This window comes from Guillardia theta (genome assembly GCF_000315625.1).
Source record: "Guillardia theta CCMP2712 unplaced genomic scaffold GUITHscaffold_49, whole genome shotgun sequence".
In the NCBI taxonomy this organism is placed as follows: Eukaryota; class Cryptophyceae; order Pyrenomonadales; family Geminigeraceae; genus Guillardia; species Guillardia theta.
Genome location: NW_005434625.1, coordinates 454,567 through 474,926, shown reverse-complemented (window position 1 = coordinate 474,926; position 20,360 = coordinate 454,567). Strand labels below are relative to the sequence as shown.

Below are 20,360 nucleotides of genomic sequence, written 5' to 3'. Positions count from 1 at the left end.
GCTTGCGTGCCCCATGGTCCACCCATGCATCCTTGCCGTACACGGTCTCAACCAAGTCACGAAATCCTGTTCTGTAACATTCCACCAGATTGTGCGGCATGATCTCTTCCGATTCACCAAGAACTCCCCGTTCACGGCAGTTCTTCTCAATTTCATTCATCACCACTCTCGCTTTGTTGATGTTCCTTTTTGTGTTGTAGTCATTTATGTCTGCAGCAAAGCATGGTTTCCTCAGGTGTTTCAAAGGACGGATCCTCTTGACTTGTCCGTGCTCATCAACTATATCTTGCCCTATATTCCACCACATGAACATGCTTCTTGTCGGCACTCGCAGAGGGAACTTAAAGTTGCTCGGGACCATGTGCTTACGTAACCCGTCGACTTCTCCTTCCCAATAGAAATCGTCTCCCCCTACCTCCATTCCGCTCTCGTCACACACTGCAGCACATCCATTCTCAACAGGCTGGTTGGAATCTTCATCATGAATCACATCATCCGCCGCATTGTCTCCATCTGTTGGTTCAAAGCGCTCGCCATCTCCACCCGCTTGCCCATCGTCATCGCGCACCCTACCACCTTGCGCCCGAGAGAGAGTTGTTGTACCCAGTACCTGCATCAACTCTTCCCGTATCACCTGCCTCATACGCTCCGTTTCTGACTGTACCAGCTCCTTCATATACTCCTTCATATACTCCTTCAAAGTAGACATCATGTTGGTCCACATCTCTGTGGTGCTCAGACCAGTAAGTCCTTCCTGTGCTTCCCGCAATACAGGTCTTGAGACACCTTCAGATCGCATACCGCTAGCCTCTGGAATATGGCTTGAACTACTCTCGGACGATAGCTCCAGCGGTTGTGCTGCCACTTCAGCTGGATCCGCACTTCGGAATACTGTGAATGGAATTGCCCGACCCGTCATATGCTCCCGAATCTCCTCTCGCATCTCACCAAGTTCCCTCAGAATGTCAGTTTTGGAAGGCGTACCGCTGGCTTTCATTCCACATTCTGTACATCTGTGCATGGGAACGACGACTTCTTGTCGGAGTAACATGAGCCTTCGCATCGTGTCAGCTCCAAAGACCCCAAACATTGGCATCCCCCATATGAAATGATCGTTGCCAGGATACCACTTTTGCAGCGTAGGCAGATGATACAGAATACTGGCGAGGAAGAATTCAGTACATTTCTGAAACCCGGCTGGAAATTCATGGTATCCATCGATGAAACGCTCCCATCCTATCGACTGGATTTGCCTCAATCCCTCCCGTGTGAAGTGCGGAGGCAGCACACCAAACTTAGCACTTGTGCTATCGTTCCCCGCCAGAATTCTTCCCGCAAACTTGTCACCATCGGTTCCTCTCAAAACGAATCGATCCTGTATATCTCCTGACAATTTCATCAATTTGAGAATCTTAACGTTCAATCGGCAATGGTCCTACCTATCCTGCCATTTGCTCTGACGTATACAGTTGGAGCTCCTGGTGCAGGTCCAATCATCGGTTTGCTTCATTGAAACATGATGAAACATCATACCTGGTCCGTCCATCATATCCAGTAGATGCGACATGCCTCCATTCCTGAGGGATTTCGTCCCTGAGATCCCAAAGTTGCCTGGATGTTCTTCTCGCACTACCCTTTGTAGAAGCTGTTGAAACCGATGTCTCTGATCCCTCCCAATGAAAAGCTTGCTGCCCTGCTCTGACATGCATATTCCTCTCGATGCGAAGGTGTACAGTCCCAGGATCAGAATCGGGCATATTTCAGGGCTCTCCGGTGCAGCAAAAACGTGTTTAACTTGTGAACTTGATGAGTCGGAGTGATTTCTTGCTTTGCCGGGTTTAGTGCGATGCAGCACCACTTTCATGGCATCATCTTCCCACGAAATATGTTCCAGATGAAGGATGTCCAACGACTCACTCCGGCAAACCAGGTTCCACATAAGGTTGGTGCACACCCAACCAAATATCCATGAGTCTCCTGCCTCTGTGCTACCCCTACGAGGTTTAATCTGTCTGAGAAAGTTGCACAACGCTCGATACTCCGCCATGTTGATTGCCGTTGGACCTTCGCTTTGACGTGGTCTTTTCTGCGGCCTACTGCTGCCCCCAACTTTCTTCCCTTTCTCACATGTTCCGCAAGAATTCCCTTCGTCGCAGCTAGCCAGTTCGAAGGCGCATAAATGATGGAACGGCTTGTCGCAACCTCGACAAACCTTCAACTCAGCATCCCTTATTCCCCGCAACTTGCAATCAGCCCCAAACAAACATATCTTCCTATCCTCTGATGACATATTCCCCTCTACCGTGGCAGTAGTGGGCAAAGGCAAACCTAGAAGCTGCAATGAGATTCTGTTGGCTGTAAAGTGAACGAAGCTACTTGGCGCAAGTACGAAGGGAGGCAAGGAGAAGTTGCGGGAGAGGAGAGAGGTACACAGGCTGAGATGAGATGAGGTGACCTGACGTTTCAGCGTGAGGAGACAGAGGGCTGCATTGCTGTGCAAAATGGCGCGCAATCAACCACCCCAGGCACTACTGGTTGGCGCACCGGACCTGGCATTCCGTGGTCACCCACCCTGTCAGGACCCCAACTTTCAGCATCTTATAAGGGGTGCTCATATATTACCCACCACCGTATTTGATGCGAACATCTGATCACCCCTACCCCCTAAACTTGCAACCCTTTTTTTAGCTCTTTTTTCTTTTTACAAGAACAATGGTCTCTTTTTGTTTCTCCGAAGGGGGCGCCGTTACGTGTCCGCAACGGGCGGTCCTTATAAGGAGGGTCGTATTCTCAACATCTCGTACTGATTTTTACCTTAAAACTTTGAGTAAAGACTCAACAAAAGGGTTGTGGGGATGGCGATGCCGTCGTCGCGGCCTTTGCTGCTCATCATGGCAGCTCTGCTGATCTTGTGCTCGAGAATGCTGCTGCTCCTACTCCCTCTTGTCCTTCAGGTAGGCCATGCTCAGGCTGAGCCCATCAAAATTCTTTCCTCGTGTCCTTTGGAGGTTCTGCACTTCTCGGAAGCTTACGCCCGATCCTAATGCTCGCGAATTATCGCCCGAATTCATTTATATCCTCACTAAGTTCTCTCTGCAGACGCTCCTGATATATACATTGTTAGCACCAATAGCCATCTTGGTGTTGGGACTCCTTCTTTTCTTCGGGATACAGGTATCCTTCTCTTGCGACCTTCAAGGAGGCTCTTGATTTGCTTGCTTCTAAGATACACTACACCTTCAAAACTGAGGGGATGATATCGACTGGATGGCTTATTGTAACAAGCCTGATAATCTTTCCGGTCTTAACCATCATTGAGGTATTGCCTGACCTATTCAGCCATTGCTGAGTCCTTCTGCCAGTTTATAGATGGGTTCTTCTTCACGGTGCCTGCGGCAAAGAGGCATCTTTGACGATGTCATGTCATCTGTTTATTCCCTGATTCTCTTTCTCTACCTCCAGGCCAGGGGATAAACAAAAGCAGGAGAATGAGAGCCCCGTCATCGTGAAAGAAGGCGAAGTTGCTGTACTGAAGGGGGTTGTCAGCCACAGGCGGAAAGAGCAAGCGATGTACGCCCCTACCTCCCTGTAAGATCACACTGAAAATGAGTGACGGAAATTCAGAAACAACTTTGATTACCATGTCAACTTCTATATCATTCCTCTGGATAGCTGCACTCAGTTCCAAGGAGGTCAACCTGCTTTCAGTAGCTCTTGTTTGTTATGTTTGACTGTATGCACCAGACCATCTGTCTGCAGATCAAGCTAGGGAGATGGCCATGACAGATGGCCCAGTAAGCTCAATTGCATCTGACGAAATGATTTGTGACAATCTTCTCTTTACAACACTCCTCCCTTTAATTGTGAAGGTTCTTCTTTTCACCAACCCTAAAAGCGCCGGATACCATCAAAATCCGATTACAGTTTACTATTGCTACAAGTTTGATTGATGCTACACTGATAACTACTGGCTCATCTTTTGCACACAGCTTGGATGGCACTTTGGTGAACTGCATCGCGGAAGTCACGAACACTGTGTGTACTCCGACTGGTGCTGTCCAAATGTTATTGACGTCCATGTTGCCAGCCCTGGGGTGAAAGAGTCACTTTTCTCTTCGATCCGAAGGGAGACAATGTGAGTTTTTGATTGCTCGTTAGTTTCAAAGTTCTGCTAAACTCCTCAAAGGTGCCCAAGACTCTTCACGTCAGTCCCTTCCTTGACATGAACCGTAAACGAGTGCTCAACCAAGCTCTGGGGTTCTGATTTTCCCTGTAGGAGCATGGCGTTTGGAGGGTTCCCTCCCTGCCACATTGATCCCTGGCACAGCCAAAGTAAGATTTTGGTCACTCAGTTTGCTGGAAGGGGACTCATTGAATCTCAGAAAGACGCTCTGCACAGGACACAATTTCGAATGATGCCAACAATCGATTTGAGGTACTCTGCAATGTGAACTAGAAGCTGGTTGGCACAAGTGTGATGTCATGTTGGCCAGCGTCACTTGCCTGCCCAACTGTGAAAACGGATCTCCATTCTATGCCTTCTTGCGGGTTAGAGGTCGTCACTTAGTCTTTTGGGGCCTGAGGAAGTTCTAGGTGAAACCGGTCAAGGCAGCGAAAGGAATAAGTCTGTGGTCCAGCCCGCGCGCATACTTCATGCCTCAGAGGATCGCATTGAGAATCTATTGGCAGGTTGTTGAATCCTCCCTTTCCTGTCCTCCACTGCAACCGTTCTGCAGCGTTGTTGAGAAGTTTGGCAGGCTTTCAAACTTCTTATCAAGGGGGTCAGGTTACCGTCCTTTAAACCCCCTTACCGTCTCTGATTGGACTCATCGCAGATACTGTCCTCATCCACGTGAAGTCGACGTGGCTGCGTACGAAACGCTCGTGAATCGACCAGGACCGATAGTAATTGGTACATCCTCTACTACGATTTCATCTCCTTTTCCCGTTGCTCTGTTTCTCCGAACCTCTTTTTCTATCTTCCTCGTCTTACTGCTGCTTGCTACAACGACGTCGTACCTCTCTGACGATTGAGTTGCGCAGAAGGATCTTCACTTCCAAGTCGCAAATATATCTTCCGAGAGTTCGAGGCCGATGGCTCAAAGGTTGAGCGGGTGACAAGCTCAGTGATCAGGTGGAGACGCAGCTGTTCCTTCCTGGACCCTTTTGACGTTGATTCCACAGTGGTGACATGGATAGCTTCACAAAGGAGAGCCTGCAGGAGAAGCCAATGATCTCTATGCTGCAATACTTTGATGGAAAATCTTGGCAGCAGGGACACTGAACAAATCAACGTATGTACAGACATGAATACTTGTTTCCATTGGGATCAAAACCTTGGTGCTGAACGAGCACAGCACCTTGTTTTCAATTTTCCGGCAGAAGTATGACTCATCAAGAAATATTTTCAAATCTCCAGATCGATCAAGATCTGTAATTGAAGGTTTATGAAACATGAGGCATTTAAAGGGGATTATAAGAGCAGCTAATCTAGAACATGTTGGCGCACTGGGGCATACAGAACTTCTGGTAGAGCTGGTAGCAGTGGAGAATGTCTTGCTTCCACAAATCCAGTCCAGTCGCAGTGGGAGTCCATTCAGCTGCCTGGTTGGGGGGATAGTAGGACAGGTCCGAGGGATACTCCCTCTGTCCAAGTCCGTGCGTGCACTTCAGGAAGTTGTCCTTGCAGGATGCCTCGCACTGAGCCCCGACATAGAGGATCTGCTTCCTTGGGATGTTGACCACCTTCACAGCTCTCAGCTACCCTCGGCCTTGCACTCCACACACTAACCTGCACAGGGAAGTAGTCGACCAGAAGCTCACTGCGGCGGACGTGGATGGTAGCGATGCCCACAACGCCGACGAGGGCAAGCAATGCAGCAATGCCAGCCAAAGTCTTGCTATTGAAACTGAGTGGAGCAATCACTCAGTTTGTGCCTGAAGTTCCATCGCAAACATGAATCTGATCTCTTCACTTCCCTCTATCCCAGTCTATCTCCATCTCCATCTCCATCTTCATCTCCATCTCCATCTCTGTCTCTATTTATCTTCGACTCTTCTATCTTCCTCTCTGCACATCTAGGCTTCGATCTCCCAGCAGGCACAACACCATTCCGCCTCAACCCATTGCACACCTTACAAGCATATCCTACACCCGATCCCCTCTCTGCCTTTGACCCACACATCTGTCTACCATGCGCCCGTCTCATTACCAGCACCCATCGTCTACTTGCCATACCTCAGCATGGCTGAAGAGCCGCTGACGTAACCGAACCGTTACAATAGTACCCTCTCTATCCCAGGTGCAGGACCCGTACATGATTTTCTGTACCCCCCTACCCCCTTGTTTTGTAGTGATTCCATTCGAACATCAAGATGCAAGGGTACTCCTTTGACTACCCTACCTGTTTCCCTATCTATCCTTTGAAAAGACATGGTAGGTCATTCCTCACATGCTCTGTGGAGAATTACCCCTCCATTTTACTGACTTCAAACCCGGTCATGAATTATTCTTGGTACTACCCCTTATCTTAGCCAGACTCACCCCTATTAGATAACCCGTGGTACTCAGTACCCCCGATTTTCTATTTTCAAACCCCTTCTTCAGGCACACGATTTTGTTCCACCCCTCCCTTCTCCCCAGACTACCCCTGATAGCGGCCTCACAACCCTCTCTTTTTTTTCCTGCGAGGCTCTCGTGCGGGTTGAGCAGTTCGCCATGCAGGACACGGGGTTGGTGCAGACGCGCTACCATCAGTACCAGGTGGTGGGCAGGCTGAAGCCTTCGGCTGAGAAGGGTACACGCAAGGCAGACATCTACAAGATGAACATCTTTGCTCCCAACAAGGTTGTGGCCAAGTCCAGGTTCTGGTACTACATGTCCCTCCTCAAGCGAGTGAAGAAGGCCAACGGAGAGATTCTTCAGATCAATGAGGTGAGACTAAGAGAGAGGAAGTGGTCGATATACCATACGATTAGGGTGTGCTGCGGGAGTTTGTCGGATTCGATCCATGTTGAAAATGATACTATATGCTTGTCCTTTCTTATGTGCTCCGCCCCTCCAGATTTCTAGGGACTGATTTGTTGTTATGCGATACATCCTTCCTAGAGATGTCTAGTTAGTTCCATCGTGAAGTGATACAGCTGATTTTATTACAACGTCTTCATCTATGTTTGTGTATTGCCGAGGATAACTCGTAGTTGCAATGTAGTACTCCACGAGGTGAATGGAAATGTTAATGGTCAAATATCTAGATCTGTTTCATCGTTTCACACTCTCACTGTCACAGTATGCTAGTCGCATGTCTATTTTCAAACTCCAATCATGTCTCATTCTGTTGTTGCTGCATTTCTGACCTATAACGTTCGTTAGATCTTCGAGAAGAAGCCTTCCACTGTCAGCAACTATGGCATCTGGATGCGTTATGACTCTCGTACTGGTCACCATAACATGTACAGGGAGTACCGTGATGTCTCCATCTGCGGAGCCGTCTCCAAGATGTACCAGGATGTGGCTGCTCGCCATCGTTCGCGCTTCAGCAACGTGCAGATCGTCCGCACTGCCCAGGTGCCCGATGACATGCTCCGCAAGACCTGGAACAAGGAATACCTCGAGAAGGACATCAAGTTCCCTATCACCCATCGCGTCCTTCGCCCATCCTCCAAGGCTCTCAAGAAGACTTTTGTTGCTCGCAGACCCCGTACCTGCTTCGACAATTAGAAAGTTTATTTTATCTTCACAGAGTAAAGAGTCGTTTTGCCAATCCAAGCTTCCTTGATTCCCTTCAGTTTCTATTTGCAGCGATTGATTATCATTTTGGAACACTTCCGCAGAGCCAGACTCAGTCAACAATGCATTCAAGATCTTCACATCATGTGTATTCCCAACCTTCTCTTTCACTCTGCACCTACTGTCACTAGGTTTGGATCGTGCAAGAATCGCCGTCATGAAGAAATGTGAAGCAAATTTACTATTGAAAAGTACAGGTTGAGAAGTGACGATGAAACAGCAGTCCGATCCTTCTACCCCCAAAAATGCTACGAAGGCTCGGATTGCGCAGAACTGAAAGCGACTTATGAAGTTTACTTGTACCTGAAGGTGATGCGGCCCTGCAATCTTGGTCAGAGCATGTCAGCCAAGAGGAAGCAGTAATCTTGCCTTGGTCAGGTCGTAAGGGGACAGCTCGCAGGTCACTTTGTCTCCAGGCAAAATTTTGATGAAGTTCTTCCTGATCTTTCCAGAGATGTGTGCCAGGATCACCTAGTTTTTTTTTATCATCATTCGATCTTGCAAATGGTAACAACCATACCTGCTGGTTGGCCTCAAGCTCAACACGGAACATGGCGTTAGGCAGCGACTCTGTTACTACACCATCCAACTCGATGCAATCCTTCTTCTTCTTGTTTCCAGACATCATGACAACGGAGTTGGCCTGCTGAGTTCTGCCTCTCTGAATATTCATTGCAGTCAACAAAAACGGTGCCAATAGACTGCCGAGCGAATCTAACCTGGATCGGTGAAATGCCACATTTCGATGTGAAAGAAGCTGTGAGCGACATAGGCTTGAGGGCAGAGCCGACAAATCCAAGAGATTGAAACTCCGCAGCAGCACTCATCACGCTTGCTAGCAGAAGACAAAAAAACTGAATCGATCTCAAGCTCGATCGCATCATCTTGGGAATTGAGATCGTCGAAGGCCTGGAGTAAGGAGTCATCAGTGACAAACAAACAAATCAGCATTTGCATTGCACTCCTACTGCCTACATGTAGTTGGCCCACAGCAAGGCACATTCAGATATAGACTTGCACTTCAGTTGAAACTTGGAAAACTTATGAACAATCCTCAAACTAAGAAAACGTCTGAAGTTAAAAAGGGGACCAGAACAAAAGTTCGTCCCTTAGAATGTTTTCAAGCATTGCGCTGATGGCAAACAAGTGCATCAAACACATCCACATGATAGTAATGACAAGCAGATGTACTAAGCAGCTCAGGGGACATCTAGTAAATAAGACGCAAGCAAGACGTTTCACGAGGTAGAGCTGAAATCTCAATTGGAACGATCACTCCAACGGCAAGGACTGGAGGGCCATGATGAAGAAGAGGCAGGAAAAGGAGTGAAGGCAAACAAGACCAATGTTTGATGGAGGGATGGACCAGATTAGAAACAAGATCTTCTCCCTCCTCCTCCCTTCTTCCATCCGTGACGCCATGGCCTCACTTAGCGGCCTCAGTTCAAGTTCAAGGGGGTAGGGTGGCTTTTCAAGGGTAGGGTGGTCACCCGACCCTTGCATGTGTACCCTCGTCATGCTCCATTCACCGGTGGTTTTTAGTGAGATATGTCAGGGTAATGAGTGGAACAGCGGGAGGGTCAAGGAAAGATCTTAGCAGGTGAAAAGGATCGGTGGGGGTAGTGTGATGGGGTGGTCATGTGCAGGAGGGAGATGAAACTGAGCCCGCCTCAATATTTTGCAGGGTTATGGCAGGCTCAAAAAGGGGGTGGGGTCCACCAATCACAAGTTTGGTGGGAGTGAAAAAGCACCATGTTGGTGGGGTACGAGAAGGTGAAAATGGGGGTAGTCATTAATATTTGATGGTAGGGGTGTATTCCGTCTGGTACAACTGGAAAGTAACATTTTCTTATTTTTATCATTTTGTGAAAACTAATTCAAAACTAAACAAAGGTGTATTAGTTTTTATATGGTGGGTCCTGGTGGAGACACCGGTAACTTGATATAATTCAGTAAAGTGAAATGGTAGGGTGGGTGGTCAACAAATTGGGGTGGTGTGCAGCAGGGTCAGAGTGAGAGGACGGACGGGCCAGTGAGCGCTATGGCAGGGGCGGAGGCGGAGGCAGAGCAGGAGGTGGAGGGGATGCAGAAGGAGCAACGAGACATGAAGATGGTAGTCGGTTCTATCCCCGTGCTGAAGGAGGAGAGAGAAGGACAGGGAAGGTCCAGTCTCTCCGGCACCCCCAGGGACAACTGGAAGCACTTGGACTGGGTCCGTCTTGCGCACTGTATCTGCTCGGATCAGATCAAGCTGTTGATCCAGAGCGCGGAGAGGGCGGTGGAACGAGAGGCCAGTGGGGGAGAGTATACGAATCAGCTGAAGATTTTCACTACCATGACAGAGCTGTTCAATGACCCCTCGTTCAAGCCCAGGAACCCGTTCCAAGACCCGCGCATTAACCACCTAGATCCGTCTTCGAGGAGCTCGGACGAGAGGAGGAGTGTCAGGTACATCAAATCAAAGTATCAGGATCTCAAGAGGAAGCTATACGATGCTAGGGAACACCACCAGCAGGCTGGTGAGGACAAGGATTTTTTCCCTTTCTGCGTCGACAGGAAAGAAGATGGCAAAGCTTTTGGCAAACCGAAGCCTTTTGTCTATTACTTCCACATGCTTTGCGAGGGTCATGGCGATGTATGTCAGTTGATTGACTCGTGTAGCGGAGCAGATTCGTCCATCAGAGGCAACTCGCAAGGGTCCATGCCGGGCGAAACACCTCTGGTTGACAAGGATGGGCAGATGGATGATGCCCGCCATGTTCGACCGACGCCCAGCCGTCTGAAGTTTCAGGGGTCCACGTCAGTGTCTGAAGGAGTGAAGAGAAAAGCAGATGAAATGCTGGAGAGTGTTGGCCATGTTGTTCAGAAGTTCGCCGAGCGTCTCAACACAGCAACTGAGGAGATGTCTGATTTGGAGCAATCTCGCCTAGAGCTTACAAGAATGCAGCTGCTGGGCTCTCTTCGACAACAATTTCGTGAGATCTCGGCGGAGCTCCGCCGCACGGATATTTCCTCCGAGGAGAGGGAGTTTTGGTGCGGCCAGCTGGCTATCGTCAAAGCTGATATCGTGAAGAGAACACAAACATGAAAAGAGCGGGCCTGCTTTAATGACTATCATCATCATATTTCGTTCATGAAAACATCCTCCATGGGCTCATTCGGCTACGAACACACGACTTGTTATGTTCTTGAAAGATTATACATAAATTCTTAAAGATAAGACCAGGGAAGTTGTTGCAACCTCCCAATCGTTCTCGCCGGCCGCACAGGACACGTTAAACAACCGGAGATCATGTCATATCTCGCTCAATTTCCTTCCAAGTCGCCCAGAAGGTCGTGGAGTGCTAGTAATGCATATCACGGACTAGAGCCATGTAGCCTATATCCTCCTTCTCAGTCTTTTTCCCCGTTGTCGTGTTGGACTTCGACTCCGTCTGGAACAATGATCAAATCTCACCATGAGCGGGCGCACCGCTCACCTTTGGAGTTATGCTGAAGAGCACGTAGAGCTGATCCCTCTGCGGTCTCAGCTCAGAAACATCTACAGTCCAGTCTCTTTCCGAGAGTATCTGCAAGCCATAATCAGCCAAGGCAGACCAGGGCAGCGGCCTGCCTGTGTAGCATCGGCAAAGTTCTCCTCAGCGATCAAGTTTTCACGGGTCAGGAGCTGTAGAGCTGTGTGATTCCCGCCATCACCCACAAAATTCTAAGACAAGACCTGCATGTAAAGCTCCTCAGCCGCCTTCCGTCGGATTCTGGGAAACCTGAGGAGCGCTTCAGAGCAGAAGGAGAAGTGGGAGAGCAAGGCAGGACCGGTGACATGTTAGGGCTAGCAGCGTCTGCAAGGACGGCTCCTTCAAGGATTCTCCTTGGAGCTGAAGGAGGGAAGCCACAACTGAGATGCCAGCCTGTACCAAGACTCATGCTCCGACTTGTTCTGACCTTCAGAAGGTGACTCTACCTCTAGCTTGACGACGTCCTTACAACCCCGTAGCTGACTTTGAGTGATCTCCAGGAGCTTCGACGGCACATCAAGGGACGACATTCAAGTCTTACAGGAAGCACCTTGCGAGGAAGTTCGCTTGCATCGGAGTCAAGGTGATCCAAGAAACTGTTAGACAACAACAGGTGCAAAGTCTGCGGGGCTCATTGGGATTTTGCGAGTGAGGGTGATTCGAACAGGACCTTCAAGGTTGGAATCACGACGTTGTCTCGATCGGAAGAATCTTGCAGCATATCAGGGCTTCTGATTGTTGCGCAAGTCTTCACCTTCAATCAGACGCAGGAGGTCATTCAAGATACATTCCGACTGGGCGTTCTGACAGCATCCATCACAAACGTGTCCAAGGAATGCACACACGCACGGGATCATGAGACGAGGAAAGAAAGGATGTCAGCGATGCCCACGAATGCTTCACTAGCGATTCAGAGATTCCTCCTGCAGCCCCACATTCAGAATAAATCTTCATATTCGCAAGAATCCTCACCGATGCTGATCACCATTCCTGATATCACAGCATGTCTGTAGTCATCGCAGGTCAAAAGTTTTGCGACGCGCGCGAACGCATCTAGGAGATCAGAGTCAGTCCCATCCTAGCGTTGGAAGGGAACTTGACCTCCAGCAGAGTTCCAATCGACGGGCTCTCTTATAACCTCGTCAAGAATTTCTCTATGATTTACCTTCACCGTTATAGTCAGCCCTGAGAGGATTTGACATGCAGCAGCCGTACGTAAGAGACTGAGGGTTCTTGGCTCAAAAGATCCTTGAGCGCCTTGCCAGCTACGCTGTACATGACATAAGCTGGAGGCTAGAGATCTTTGTCAAGGGACCTCCTCGTTCTGTCTATCTTTTCAGCGAGTTGCTTCAAAATTCCTTGAAATACTGCACCGCACATTTCTGCGCTCCAATGGTGTTCTGTTTGAATGTCATACACAGCAAAAGGAAAAGAAGGTGAATGCCTTTGTTTGTTTCTACTCCACTTAGTAGCTTGACTACTTTGACAAGACCCACCATGGCTGCTTCTCTTACCCATGACCCAACATCTCCTCTGACAGCAAAATCGTTCAGTTCGTATTAATCTGATGTGATGCTTGTAGGAATGTCTGCGGGGGATAGTTCACCTGTTGTCTACACAATAGTCCCCCAAGCATTTCAGTAAAGTGTCGATTAGGAACGAAGTGTTCTTGATTTCACTGTCTCCATCTGCAAAACTTGTGTGTATTTGTTCAACACCAACAGTCTCTGCAACTGATACAAAAGCCTTTCCCAATATTACGACGATGGCAGTATGAAACTTTTCGAACCTTCACAGCATTTCTCCTTGACTCTCCATCTCTTTCCTCGGCAACTTCTTGGATAGTCTAGAAGTATGTCAGAACCTAAGGATCGACTTTGAAACACTGACCGTAGCAGCACTTGCAAGCCCCAACAATACTTTCTCCAAATTGTTTTGTAGACAAAGAACTGAGCTAGATTCACTGGGAAGAACAACCTTCGTAAACCTTGCCTTCTTTCCCTAACGCTCCTAGAGCCAACGCAAATCCTCGACGGGAAGCAGGGTTATCATCTTCAAGCATCGTAACATACCTTGAGAGTAAAGTTATAAACACGCGAGAAGAAAATAGATAGAAGACCGTTGAACCAAGTCCAATTTCCACTGCAATAAATGCATTAAAATGTGACGCTGAAGATCATTCTTCTCACTTTCTCTGACATCTTTCCGAATTGCTTTCTGGACAATGCATGAACAGCTGCTACTGCAGCACAGGAGATCTCCTCTGTATTTGCATGAGACATCAGGTCCACCATCAATCCGGGTAAAGCTCACCTGTCGGATGTTTGAGGTTCTCTGCGAGACTGTCGAAGTATGACGAAATCTGCCATGCGTGTCACGAAGATGTAAAATAGAACCGGATTACTCACAAGTTTCGGCGTCAAGTCTTGATCTTTCTGGCCGAGTGATTCCAATACTTTGGAGCATGCTGACCTCATCATTTCACCGCCTCGTCCACTGTCCAATTCCATCTCACGTGAGGCAAAAAGCTAAGAAGCACCCATTGTACCGAAACAATCTGGCCTTCTCAACAGCTTGCACCAGGTTTCTGATCCGATCCTTAGGCGTAAAAATCAACTTGTTTGATCGAGATATGATCAACGAGATACCATTGTCTCATTAGGTATTGGATTCGTTTCCAAGTCTAGTCCATGAACAATTTCTGCAATACCACAAGCAGCACCATGCCTGCACAAGAGCCTTTGAGAGATATTCACTCGAACATCACTTGCCTGGTAGGGACATCAGGAGACATGCAGAGGTCAAGGAGCGTTGGAAGGACACTTGTTATCAATCGAGGAGCACATACGTCTCCGAGTAGCCTCAGGAGTGAGGCTAGAAAGACCATTAGTTGCCGTACACCACAGCAAAGCCTATGCCTGATAGAAGACGAATATTCTTATCCCAATGCCTTAACTGGAATTCAACTACATATTCGATGATTCCCTCCTGTTTCAAGTATCAGTCTTGTTGCGAATAGACCTTCAATTTTGATTCCTGATAGGCTTCAAATAAAGAAATGTATGGCGCAACCACAAGAAAAGAGTTGGAACGATTGCCGACAGCAAAATAATCCGTTCGTGTGACAATGTCTTTGGAAAGGCGTGTCAGATCTAGCGAATAGCTGAAACATCGTCATGTACCGATTCCATGTGGGTAATTCCCCTGACGTCCGACATTTTCCTGGAAAGCAGCTGATGCAGCCCTTCATAACAATCATTCAGACGCAATCGTCTTCGATGCGAACAAACCTCCTGCAGTTGATCTCTCTGTCTAACACTGTCTGCACAAGAAGTCCCTTCGCAAGCTACACCATCTGTCGTTACACAGCTGCACCCTCCAACATGTAGCACAGACCTCTGGGACGTGCGGCAGCATATCACTGGGGGCATATGCCCTTGCAAATGCCCAGCATACAAATGATGCAGCATCTCGAACATTTGCACCGACACTCGCCGAGCCTCTCCTGTTGCATACAACAAAGTGGTTAACAATATCTTCGGTCAGGTTTTATTCCAACCTGACATCGAATTTGAGAGCTCTTACCACCAATTGCACCACAGCCTTCAAAGAAATGGGAACAATCAAGTTTCGAACCAGATATGCAATGTCTCACTTGCAATCGATGGGGAAGCAACAATCCTCTACGAGCTAATTCTGCCAGAGCCAGACATCCTCCTTCAGACGATAATAAGTCGATATTCGCGATAGGACAGCGTTTCACCATGCCATGAATTCACAGACACAGAAGTCTGAGTGCTGAAAAGATCGATGACAGCGCCAACGACCTGCCGACAAGATCATGCATTGAATGAAATTTCATGATTCTTTCCTCATCTGCTAGATGCTTCGGTAATCTGGAAGTTACTCGGCCTATTCCCTTTGCCGCGCTCCACCGGACCTTAGTTGTTGAGTCAATGCGATGATGGTGTGAAGTTAGCATTCAGACCACACTGTCACGATCACACAATCCCTGCAAGAGCGAGTCGATGACATATTCAATCTGATCTCAACATTGAGGATGCAGGAATGTTGAAGATGTCAGCTCTTGCCTCCAACGGTACATATGAGTCATCATCGTCGTCTTCAGCGTCCTTCGCTCCTTTGGTCCCTAGGAACATCCATTCTTTGAGTTGTATCCTGACGTTTAATCGCGAAACATTATGCACCTTCCGCAGCTTCAGTGACAGATTGTTGGTTGCCCTTCAGATTGTCCAACAAGGAGCGATGACCTGTGATTCAGTCATCTCGCTGCCAAGCATACTGTATGAAAATGCCTCGGTTGTATCGCCACGTTACAACACGGGGCGGCAGGTAAGTAAGTCCGATTCTCTGTGAGAGCTTGCATACCAAGTGTCGCTGCAGAAACTCATCAAATAGGAGCAAGAGGCAGTCCAACAGGGACCTGGAGTGTACTTTTGTTTTGTGAAGATTCGTAATGCAGAATATCCAGGACAAGTGGAACCTTTTCAAGTTAAGTCATTCAAGCAGGTCTTCAAAGGACCCTCACCTTGTCCAGGAGACTTTTTCGTTGGCCTTGCCTAAAAATGTGGGCTAATGCCTGGTTGAGACTTTTCAATGCCCAGGTTACATCCAGGCACCCCCAACCTGGTGGATCCCTGTTGCAAGCAAGGAGTTGTGCATCCCCTCCTGTTCCAGCCGCAGCCTGCACCTGATTTCGAAGATTCGTTACGAAATGTGCATGTTGAACGATGCTCACCATTTCAAGAAAGAAACAAGGGGCCCATCTTCCATATCAGGCCTAGTGAGCAATTTGCCCAAAAGAAATGCCGCTGTTGAAAACAAAGTTGACTCGGGACTCTAGAAGCATTCGGATCCCACCAGCATCTCTTGTTTTGGCTGCTTCGTATAGGCAACTTTTGCATATGTTGACAATTCGGTCGACCAGTCCATCTCCGTTGGCGTTTTCAGCTACCTGCACGAAACGACCAATTCAGCAGAATTTCAGTCACAGCAGCACTAACGAACCTCCGAGCCATCCAGTATCGTAGAGTCGACTGTATCTAAGGAGAAAGGCACCATGACGAGGATGCTCAGCCATAAGAAGAGGATGAATCGAATCTATGTCCTGGTCAGTCTCTCTGCAGCGATCACACGGAAGTCACTGGACCTCCCATGTGTTGCTCTCCTTTGGATTCTGCTTGGCCTGCCAGCATCCTTAGATCCCCGCCGTGACGACAGCAGGGTCTACCAGCAGGGCGAGGCATGGCTCGATGTCCGCAACCCTGTGAGGGAAAAACCTTGTGAGCACTTTGTGCCCCCTGACCTTTGTGAGTGTGTACAGGACGCTGTGGGTCCACAACTAAGAGTCTCAAACTATTCGGGTACAGAGAGTACCAGCAACAGTTGCGGAGAACTTCAGAATCCCGCTCCCCCTGGTCCTGAATGATCGAAAACACAGTGCTTACTATCGTCTCAAGGTTTGCATCCAGAAGCTGTCAGAAGTCATTTCAAAATCCTTCCAGACATGTTGCAAGGGAAACCTGAGGTTGTTCCTGGTACTTGTCAAAGATTCCAGATATTCTCTGAACCGATGCTTCTTTCAGATCTTGGAGTAGCTCCTGTACCTCGCCTGCCTGTAGGGAGCCGCGTAATGCACCTGCAACAAGAGCCTCGAGGTCTCACTGACCTCTACAAAGAATGTCGGCAGGTCTGAGATGGCGCCTTCGTCGGCCTCCTCGAGGAGGGAGGATTGCTCTTCCAGTTCTTCTTCTGCGACAGTATCATGTCGCGCCTTCACTGCTGTCGGAGGAAGACAGCACCTTCGTCCTTGACCGACATGTCTTGAGGATCAGCTGGACGGTATCGGGGAGCTTGACCTGCCTGTCTCAACGATCTCGCCTTCTGCTTCCCTTCTCGCCTTTCACTGGGGTCGCTCAGATTCTGACCATGGAAGTCATTTGGCGGGAAACAAAAACTTTTACTCAAATTCAAGTTCCGGTGACCCGCCGCGGGCCCGGGGCCCGGGCGGCCGCTCAAGGCCCGGGCCGCGGTCGACGGGCGCATTCACCGTGGCGCCCGGTCGGCGGTTCACTGAGTCAAGTGGCAGCTGGCCGGGCCGCCGCCTGAGTGGTTCACCAGTGAATTCGGAAACCGCAGTTAAGTGAAGATATCAGTCAAGTTTGGGGGACAGCAGTCGGCAGGGCCCCGGGGCCGTGAGTAGACTCGACAGGGCCCGGTCGCCGCACTGCGGCAACGCCGCCGGGACCAACTTGACCGTTTGAGTAACTTAACTTTGAGTAAAGACTTTGAGTAAAGGAGGCAGGAGAGTTATTTTACCTGACCGGTCTGATCTACTGAGGCTATAATGTACTGAACACAATCGGGGAAATTAGACCCCTTGAAGTTCTTTGCCTGGCAGCAGTTGAGCAGGAAGGGAGCAGGAGGCGCTGAGGGGTAGCTGGAGAAGGAGCCGAAGCGCTGGGTGTGATAAGAGCTCAGCCAAACGTGAGGAGGACAAGAGCTGGACAAAGCATACCTGAGACCGGCCGGCGACAATGCGCGGAGAAGCTGGTGGATACATATCGGTTGCCCACAATCAATCCATCACCTCCAAGCTGCTGGGCCTTGCGAGCAGGTCGTACAACCCTGTGCGTCCCTTCTCCTTGAAAGGGCGGCTCTTCCATGTCTTCCTCTCCTACCGAGTGGCATGCGACAAGGAGATAGCGCACATGATCTACAAACAGCTTCGAGAGGTCTCCACCTCAAGGCTCCCCATCCCCGCCGAAGGGAGAGGTCAGTGGTGCGGCTTCACCAAGAAGCCCTCAGGCCTGCCTCCTCAATGTGCTAAGGTGTTCTTGGACGTGGAATGCCTGGAAGACGGGAAGAACTGGGAGGACTCGTTTGCTCGCGGAGTCGTGCACACCATGGTCTTCGTTCCCCTACTCTCGTGGACGGGGGATGGGGGAGGGTCGCTGGGAGGGATGATGTCGCTGAAGGATGCGGACAGAGTGGACAACGTGCTTCTCGAGTACATCATCGCGTTGGAGTGGACGCGGATGGAGGACAGCTCTCTTCGCTCGATCCTCCCCGTGTTCATGGACAGGGACTCGGAGGGGGCAGAGGTGAGGTTTCCGATGGAGGAGCTGAAGAATCTCCCCGACCGTCCTTCCAAGATGACCAACGACACGGCAGAGCAGCTGCTGCGGAGCTTCGGCGTGAAGGAAGCGCAACTGATGGAGATGAGAAGCAGGTCGGTGAAGGAGACGGTGGGGATGATCTTGAAGCTGCAGGGGATCAAGCTGTCGCAGATGTCGTCAGAGCAGCCCTTCACTGACTGCGCCGAGAGGATCCTGCATGTAGTTCGTAGGGACATAGACTCGTGGAGGAGGAGGAGGTTTCGTTTCAACACGCCGACGGGGGTGGAGCTGCTGGACTGGCTACAGGAGAACAGCCTGATGCGGGCAGCTCCCATCCTGAATGCTGCAGACCTGCACACGCTCGACATCATAGCGAAGCTGAGGAGAGAGGACGTGGATCGCTTGTGGACGCTGTTCAGCATAGCTACTGGGGTTGAGAATGGGACTGAGTTAGAGACTTTGGGCCTGCGACTGCGACTGGCGGCTGCGATCGAGAAGCTCAAGGAGGACGAGCGATCGCACAAGCTGGCGAGGAGGCTGGATGACTACACAGACGTGCGAGGATCTGCACTGTCCTGCACGTTCTCCAGTAACGCTTGTGAGATTGCAATGTCAAAGGTGTTCTTCCAGGTTGCCGTAGCGCTCTATGGTAGTGGTCTTATCCTCTTTGGGGCTTACGTGATGGCGAACCCGTTCCTGTGGTACGGGGGGGGGAGGACGAGGCTGCTGTGGGCAAACTACTTCATCATGACTCCTCTGAATGAGATCGGGCTAGGCATTCTCATCATCCTCATCTCCTACGCTGGTCGTTACCAGTCTCCTCTAGTTGCTCGCCGGTTTGCTCAGAGGATGTTTACGGTGAACAGCTTCACGGCTGTCCTCGCCCTCCTCGTCGAGATCCTGCAGCATGCTCTGTCCTTGCACGACCCGAGCTGGACGTGGGAGACGTCGGTGGAAACAGGCTTTCTCATCTGGATCATCGTCTGTATAATCTTCAGCCTTGTCCTCTCCCTCCTCCTCCGCTACCGACAGGAGTATCTAATTTTCGGCATCTTCATCTACTGTGGAGCAGTCCAGCTTCTTGTGCGGTCAACCCGATCCTCAATGGAGGAGCCAACAAGTATGTCGGGGACCTGATGCTTGTGATCGCCTGCTCATACTTCGCCATGATTCCGATTCTCTTGGTTCTGTGGGTGCGAGTGCGTAAGGAGGCGTCGCAGTATCTCAGCCGGGACGTGGAGCGATACAACGAGCGATGGAAGCGGGTGAGGGAGAGGTTCAACATCGAAAGCCTCAGCGTGGCGAGTGAGCCCGCTCCTCATCGCGGTAAGGTCGCAGATGTACAGGTTGTGGTGGACTCGAGCCGCTGCGAGGACGATCGTGAAGCGTTCCGTCGCGTCCTGGTGCTGACTCGCCGCATCTCCTCCATCATCACCAACGACTCTCGCGCCCTATCGCGCCAGGACAAGTGGACCAACATAGTCTGGCTTCTGACCTCGCACTTCGACCAGAGCAGGAGGTACTCCCTCAACGGCAAGGCGCGGCAGCGATCCTCGGACATCGACCAGCTGTTTGCACAGGCCGCGAGCATCAACGAGCCTGTCCAGCAGGTGCTGAGCTCCATCGTGGAGAGCTACCTGGCGACTCAGACGCATGAGAAGGAGCAACCGACGAGCGTTCCATCCCCAGCTGAGCTTCATGCGACCTTTGGGGGGGAAGAACCTGTCAAGAAGTTTGAGTTTGTACCTGGGCCGGTGAAGCAGCCGCTGCGGAGCTTCCAGAAGTGCATCAGGGCTTACAGGAGGTGAGGGCTGAGGGAGAGGGGATGGGGGAGAGGGGAGCAGAAGCAAGAAGAAGAAGAGTGGGGACAAAAGGAGAAGCAGCACGAGGAGGAGGTGGTGGTGGTGGTGGTCGAGG

The 20,360-nt window shown here is 50.0% G+C and overlaps 7 protein-coding genes across 7 annotated transcripts in view; 4 read left to right on the top strand and 3 right to left on the bottom strand.

Annotated features, from left to right (window-relative positions):
- Nucleotides 1-2,855: 2,855 nt before the first annotated feature.
- Nucleotides 2,856-5,284, top strand: GUITHDRAFT_111082 (hypothetical protein; the record flags this gene model as incomplete). The annotated part of the gene is made up of 16 exons (XM_005829962.1): nucleotides 2,856-2,954; nucleotides 3,100-3,174; nucleotides 3,227-3,301; nucleotides 3,485-3,570; nucleotides 3,625-3,692; nucleotides 3,745-3,794; nucleotides 4,088-4,135; nucleotides 4,187-4,229; nucleotides 4,277-4,332; nucleotides 4,383-4,435; nucleotides 4,494-4,548; nucleotides 4,594-4,689; nucleotides 4,758-4,786; nucleotides 4,836-4,912; nucleotides 5,044-5,134; nucleotides 5,185-5,284. The coding sequence occupies 16 exons, from the start codon at nucleotides 2,856-2,858 to the stop codon at nucleotides 5,282-5,284; spliced, it is 1,101 nt and encodes a 366-aa protein (XP_005830019.1).
- Nucleotides 5,285-5,490: 206 nt separating this feature from the next.
- Nucleotides 5,491-6,031, bottom strand: GUITHDRAFT_111081 (hypothetical protein; the record flags this gene model as incomplete). The annotated part of the gene is made up of 3 exons (XM_005829961.1): nucleotides 5,491-5,745; nucleotides 5,792-5,909; nucleotides 5,976-6,031. The coding sequence occupies 3 exons, from the start codon at nucleotides 6,029-6,031 to the stop codon at nucleotides 5,491-5,493; spliced, it is 429 nt and encodes a 142-aa protein (XP_005830018.1).
- A 671-nt stretch (nucleotides 6,032-6,702) lies between these two features.
- Nucleotides 6,703-7,761, top strand: RPL18Ae (large subunit ribosomal protein L18Ae, cytoplasmic). Its single transcript, XM_005829960.1, has 2 exons — nucleotides 6,703-6,934; nucleotides 7,373-7,761. Exons 1-2 carry the CDS (start codon nucleotides 6,719-6,721, stop codon nucleotides 7,718-7,720), a joined length of 564 nt encoding a protein of 187 aa, XP_005830017.1. The 5' UTR covers nucleotides 6,703-6,718; the 3' UTR covers nucleotides 7,721-7,761.
- A 370-nt stretch (nucleotides 7,762-8,131) lies between these two features.
- GUITHDRAFT_73457 (hypothetical protein) lies at nucleotides 8,132-8,414 on the bottom strand (the record flags this gene model as incomplete). The annotated part of the gene is made up of 2 exons (XM_005829959.1): nucleotides 8,132-8,260; nucleotides 8,310-8,414. The coding sequence occupies 2 exons, from the start codon at nucleotides 8,412-8,414 to the stop codon at nucleotides 8,132-8,134; spliced, it is 234 nt and encodes a 77-aa protein (XP_005830016.1).
- Nucleotides 8,415-9,830: 1,416 nt separating this feature from the next.
- GUITHDRAFT_111078 (hypothetical protein) lies at nucleotides 9,831-10,877 on the top strand (the record flags this gene model as incomplete). The annotated part of the gene is made up of 1 exon (XM_005829958.1): nucleotides 9,831-10,877. The coding sequence occupies one exon, from the start codon at nucleotides 9,831-9,833 to the stop codon at nucleotides 10,875-10,877; it is 1,047 nt and encodes a 348-aa protein (XP_005830015.1).
- Nucleotides 10,878-11,133: 256 nt separating this feature from the next.
- On the bottom strand, nucleotides 11,134-17,145 carry GUITHDRAFT_140881 (hypothetical protein; the record flags this gene model as incomplete). The annotated part of the gene is given in 35 exon segments (XM_005829957.1): nucleotides 11,134-11,223; nucleotides 11,269-11,358; nucleotides 11,508-11,553; nucleotides 11,855-11,900; nucleotides 12,059-12,107; nucleotides 12,154-12,227; nucleotides 12,277-12,357; nucleotides 12,406-12,574; nucleotides 12,678-12,704; nucleotides 12,801-12,837; nucleotides 12,911-12,992; nucleotides 13,282-13,356; nucleotides 13,618-13,666; nucleotides 13,713-13,800; nucleotides 13,820-13,902; nucleotides 13,953-14,075; nucleotides 14,206-14,292; nucleotides 14,487-14,526; nucleotides 14,595-14,650; nucleotides 14,701-14,809; nucleotides 15,068-15,131; nucleotides 15,513-15,575; nucleotides 15,648-15,702; nucleotides 15,749-15,808; nucleotides 15,854-15,904; nucleotides 15,952-16,009; nucleotides 16,064-16,136; nucleotides 16,186-16,279; nucleotides 16,333-16,425; nucleotides 16,475-16,510; nucleotides 16,556-16,630; nucleotides 16,773-16,799; nucleotides 16,848-16,940; nucleotides 16,994-17,076; nucleotides 17,127-17,145. 35 exon segments carry the CDS (start codon nucleotides 17,143-17,145, stop codon nucleotides 11,134-11,136), a joined length of 2,445 nt encoding a protein of 814 aa, XP_005830014.1.
- A 716-nt stretch (nucleotides 17,146-17,861) lies between these two features.
- The window catches only part of GUITHDRAFT_140880 (hypothetical protein), a gene marked incomplete at both ends in the record, with an annotated part of 3,270 nt that continues 771 nt past the window's right edge, over nucleotides 17,862-20,360 (top strand). The window contains 2 exons of the mRNA XM_005829956.1: nucleotides 17,862-19,477; nucleotides 19,516-20,247. Of these exons, the coding sequence (XP_005830013.1) occupies nucleotides 17,862-19,477; nucleotides 19,516-20,247 (2,348 nt within the window). The remainder of the gene's footprint in view (nucleotides 19,478-19,515; nucleotides 20,248-20,360) is intronic.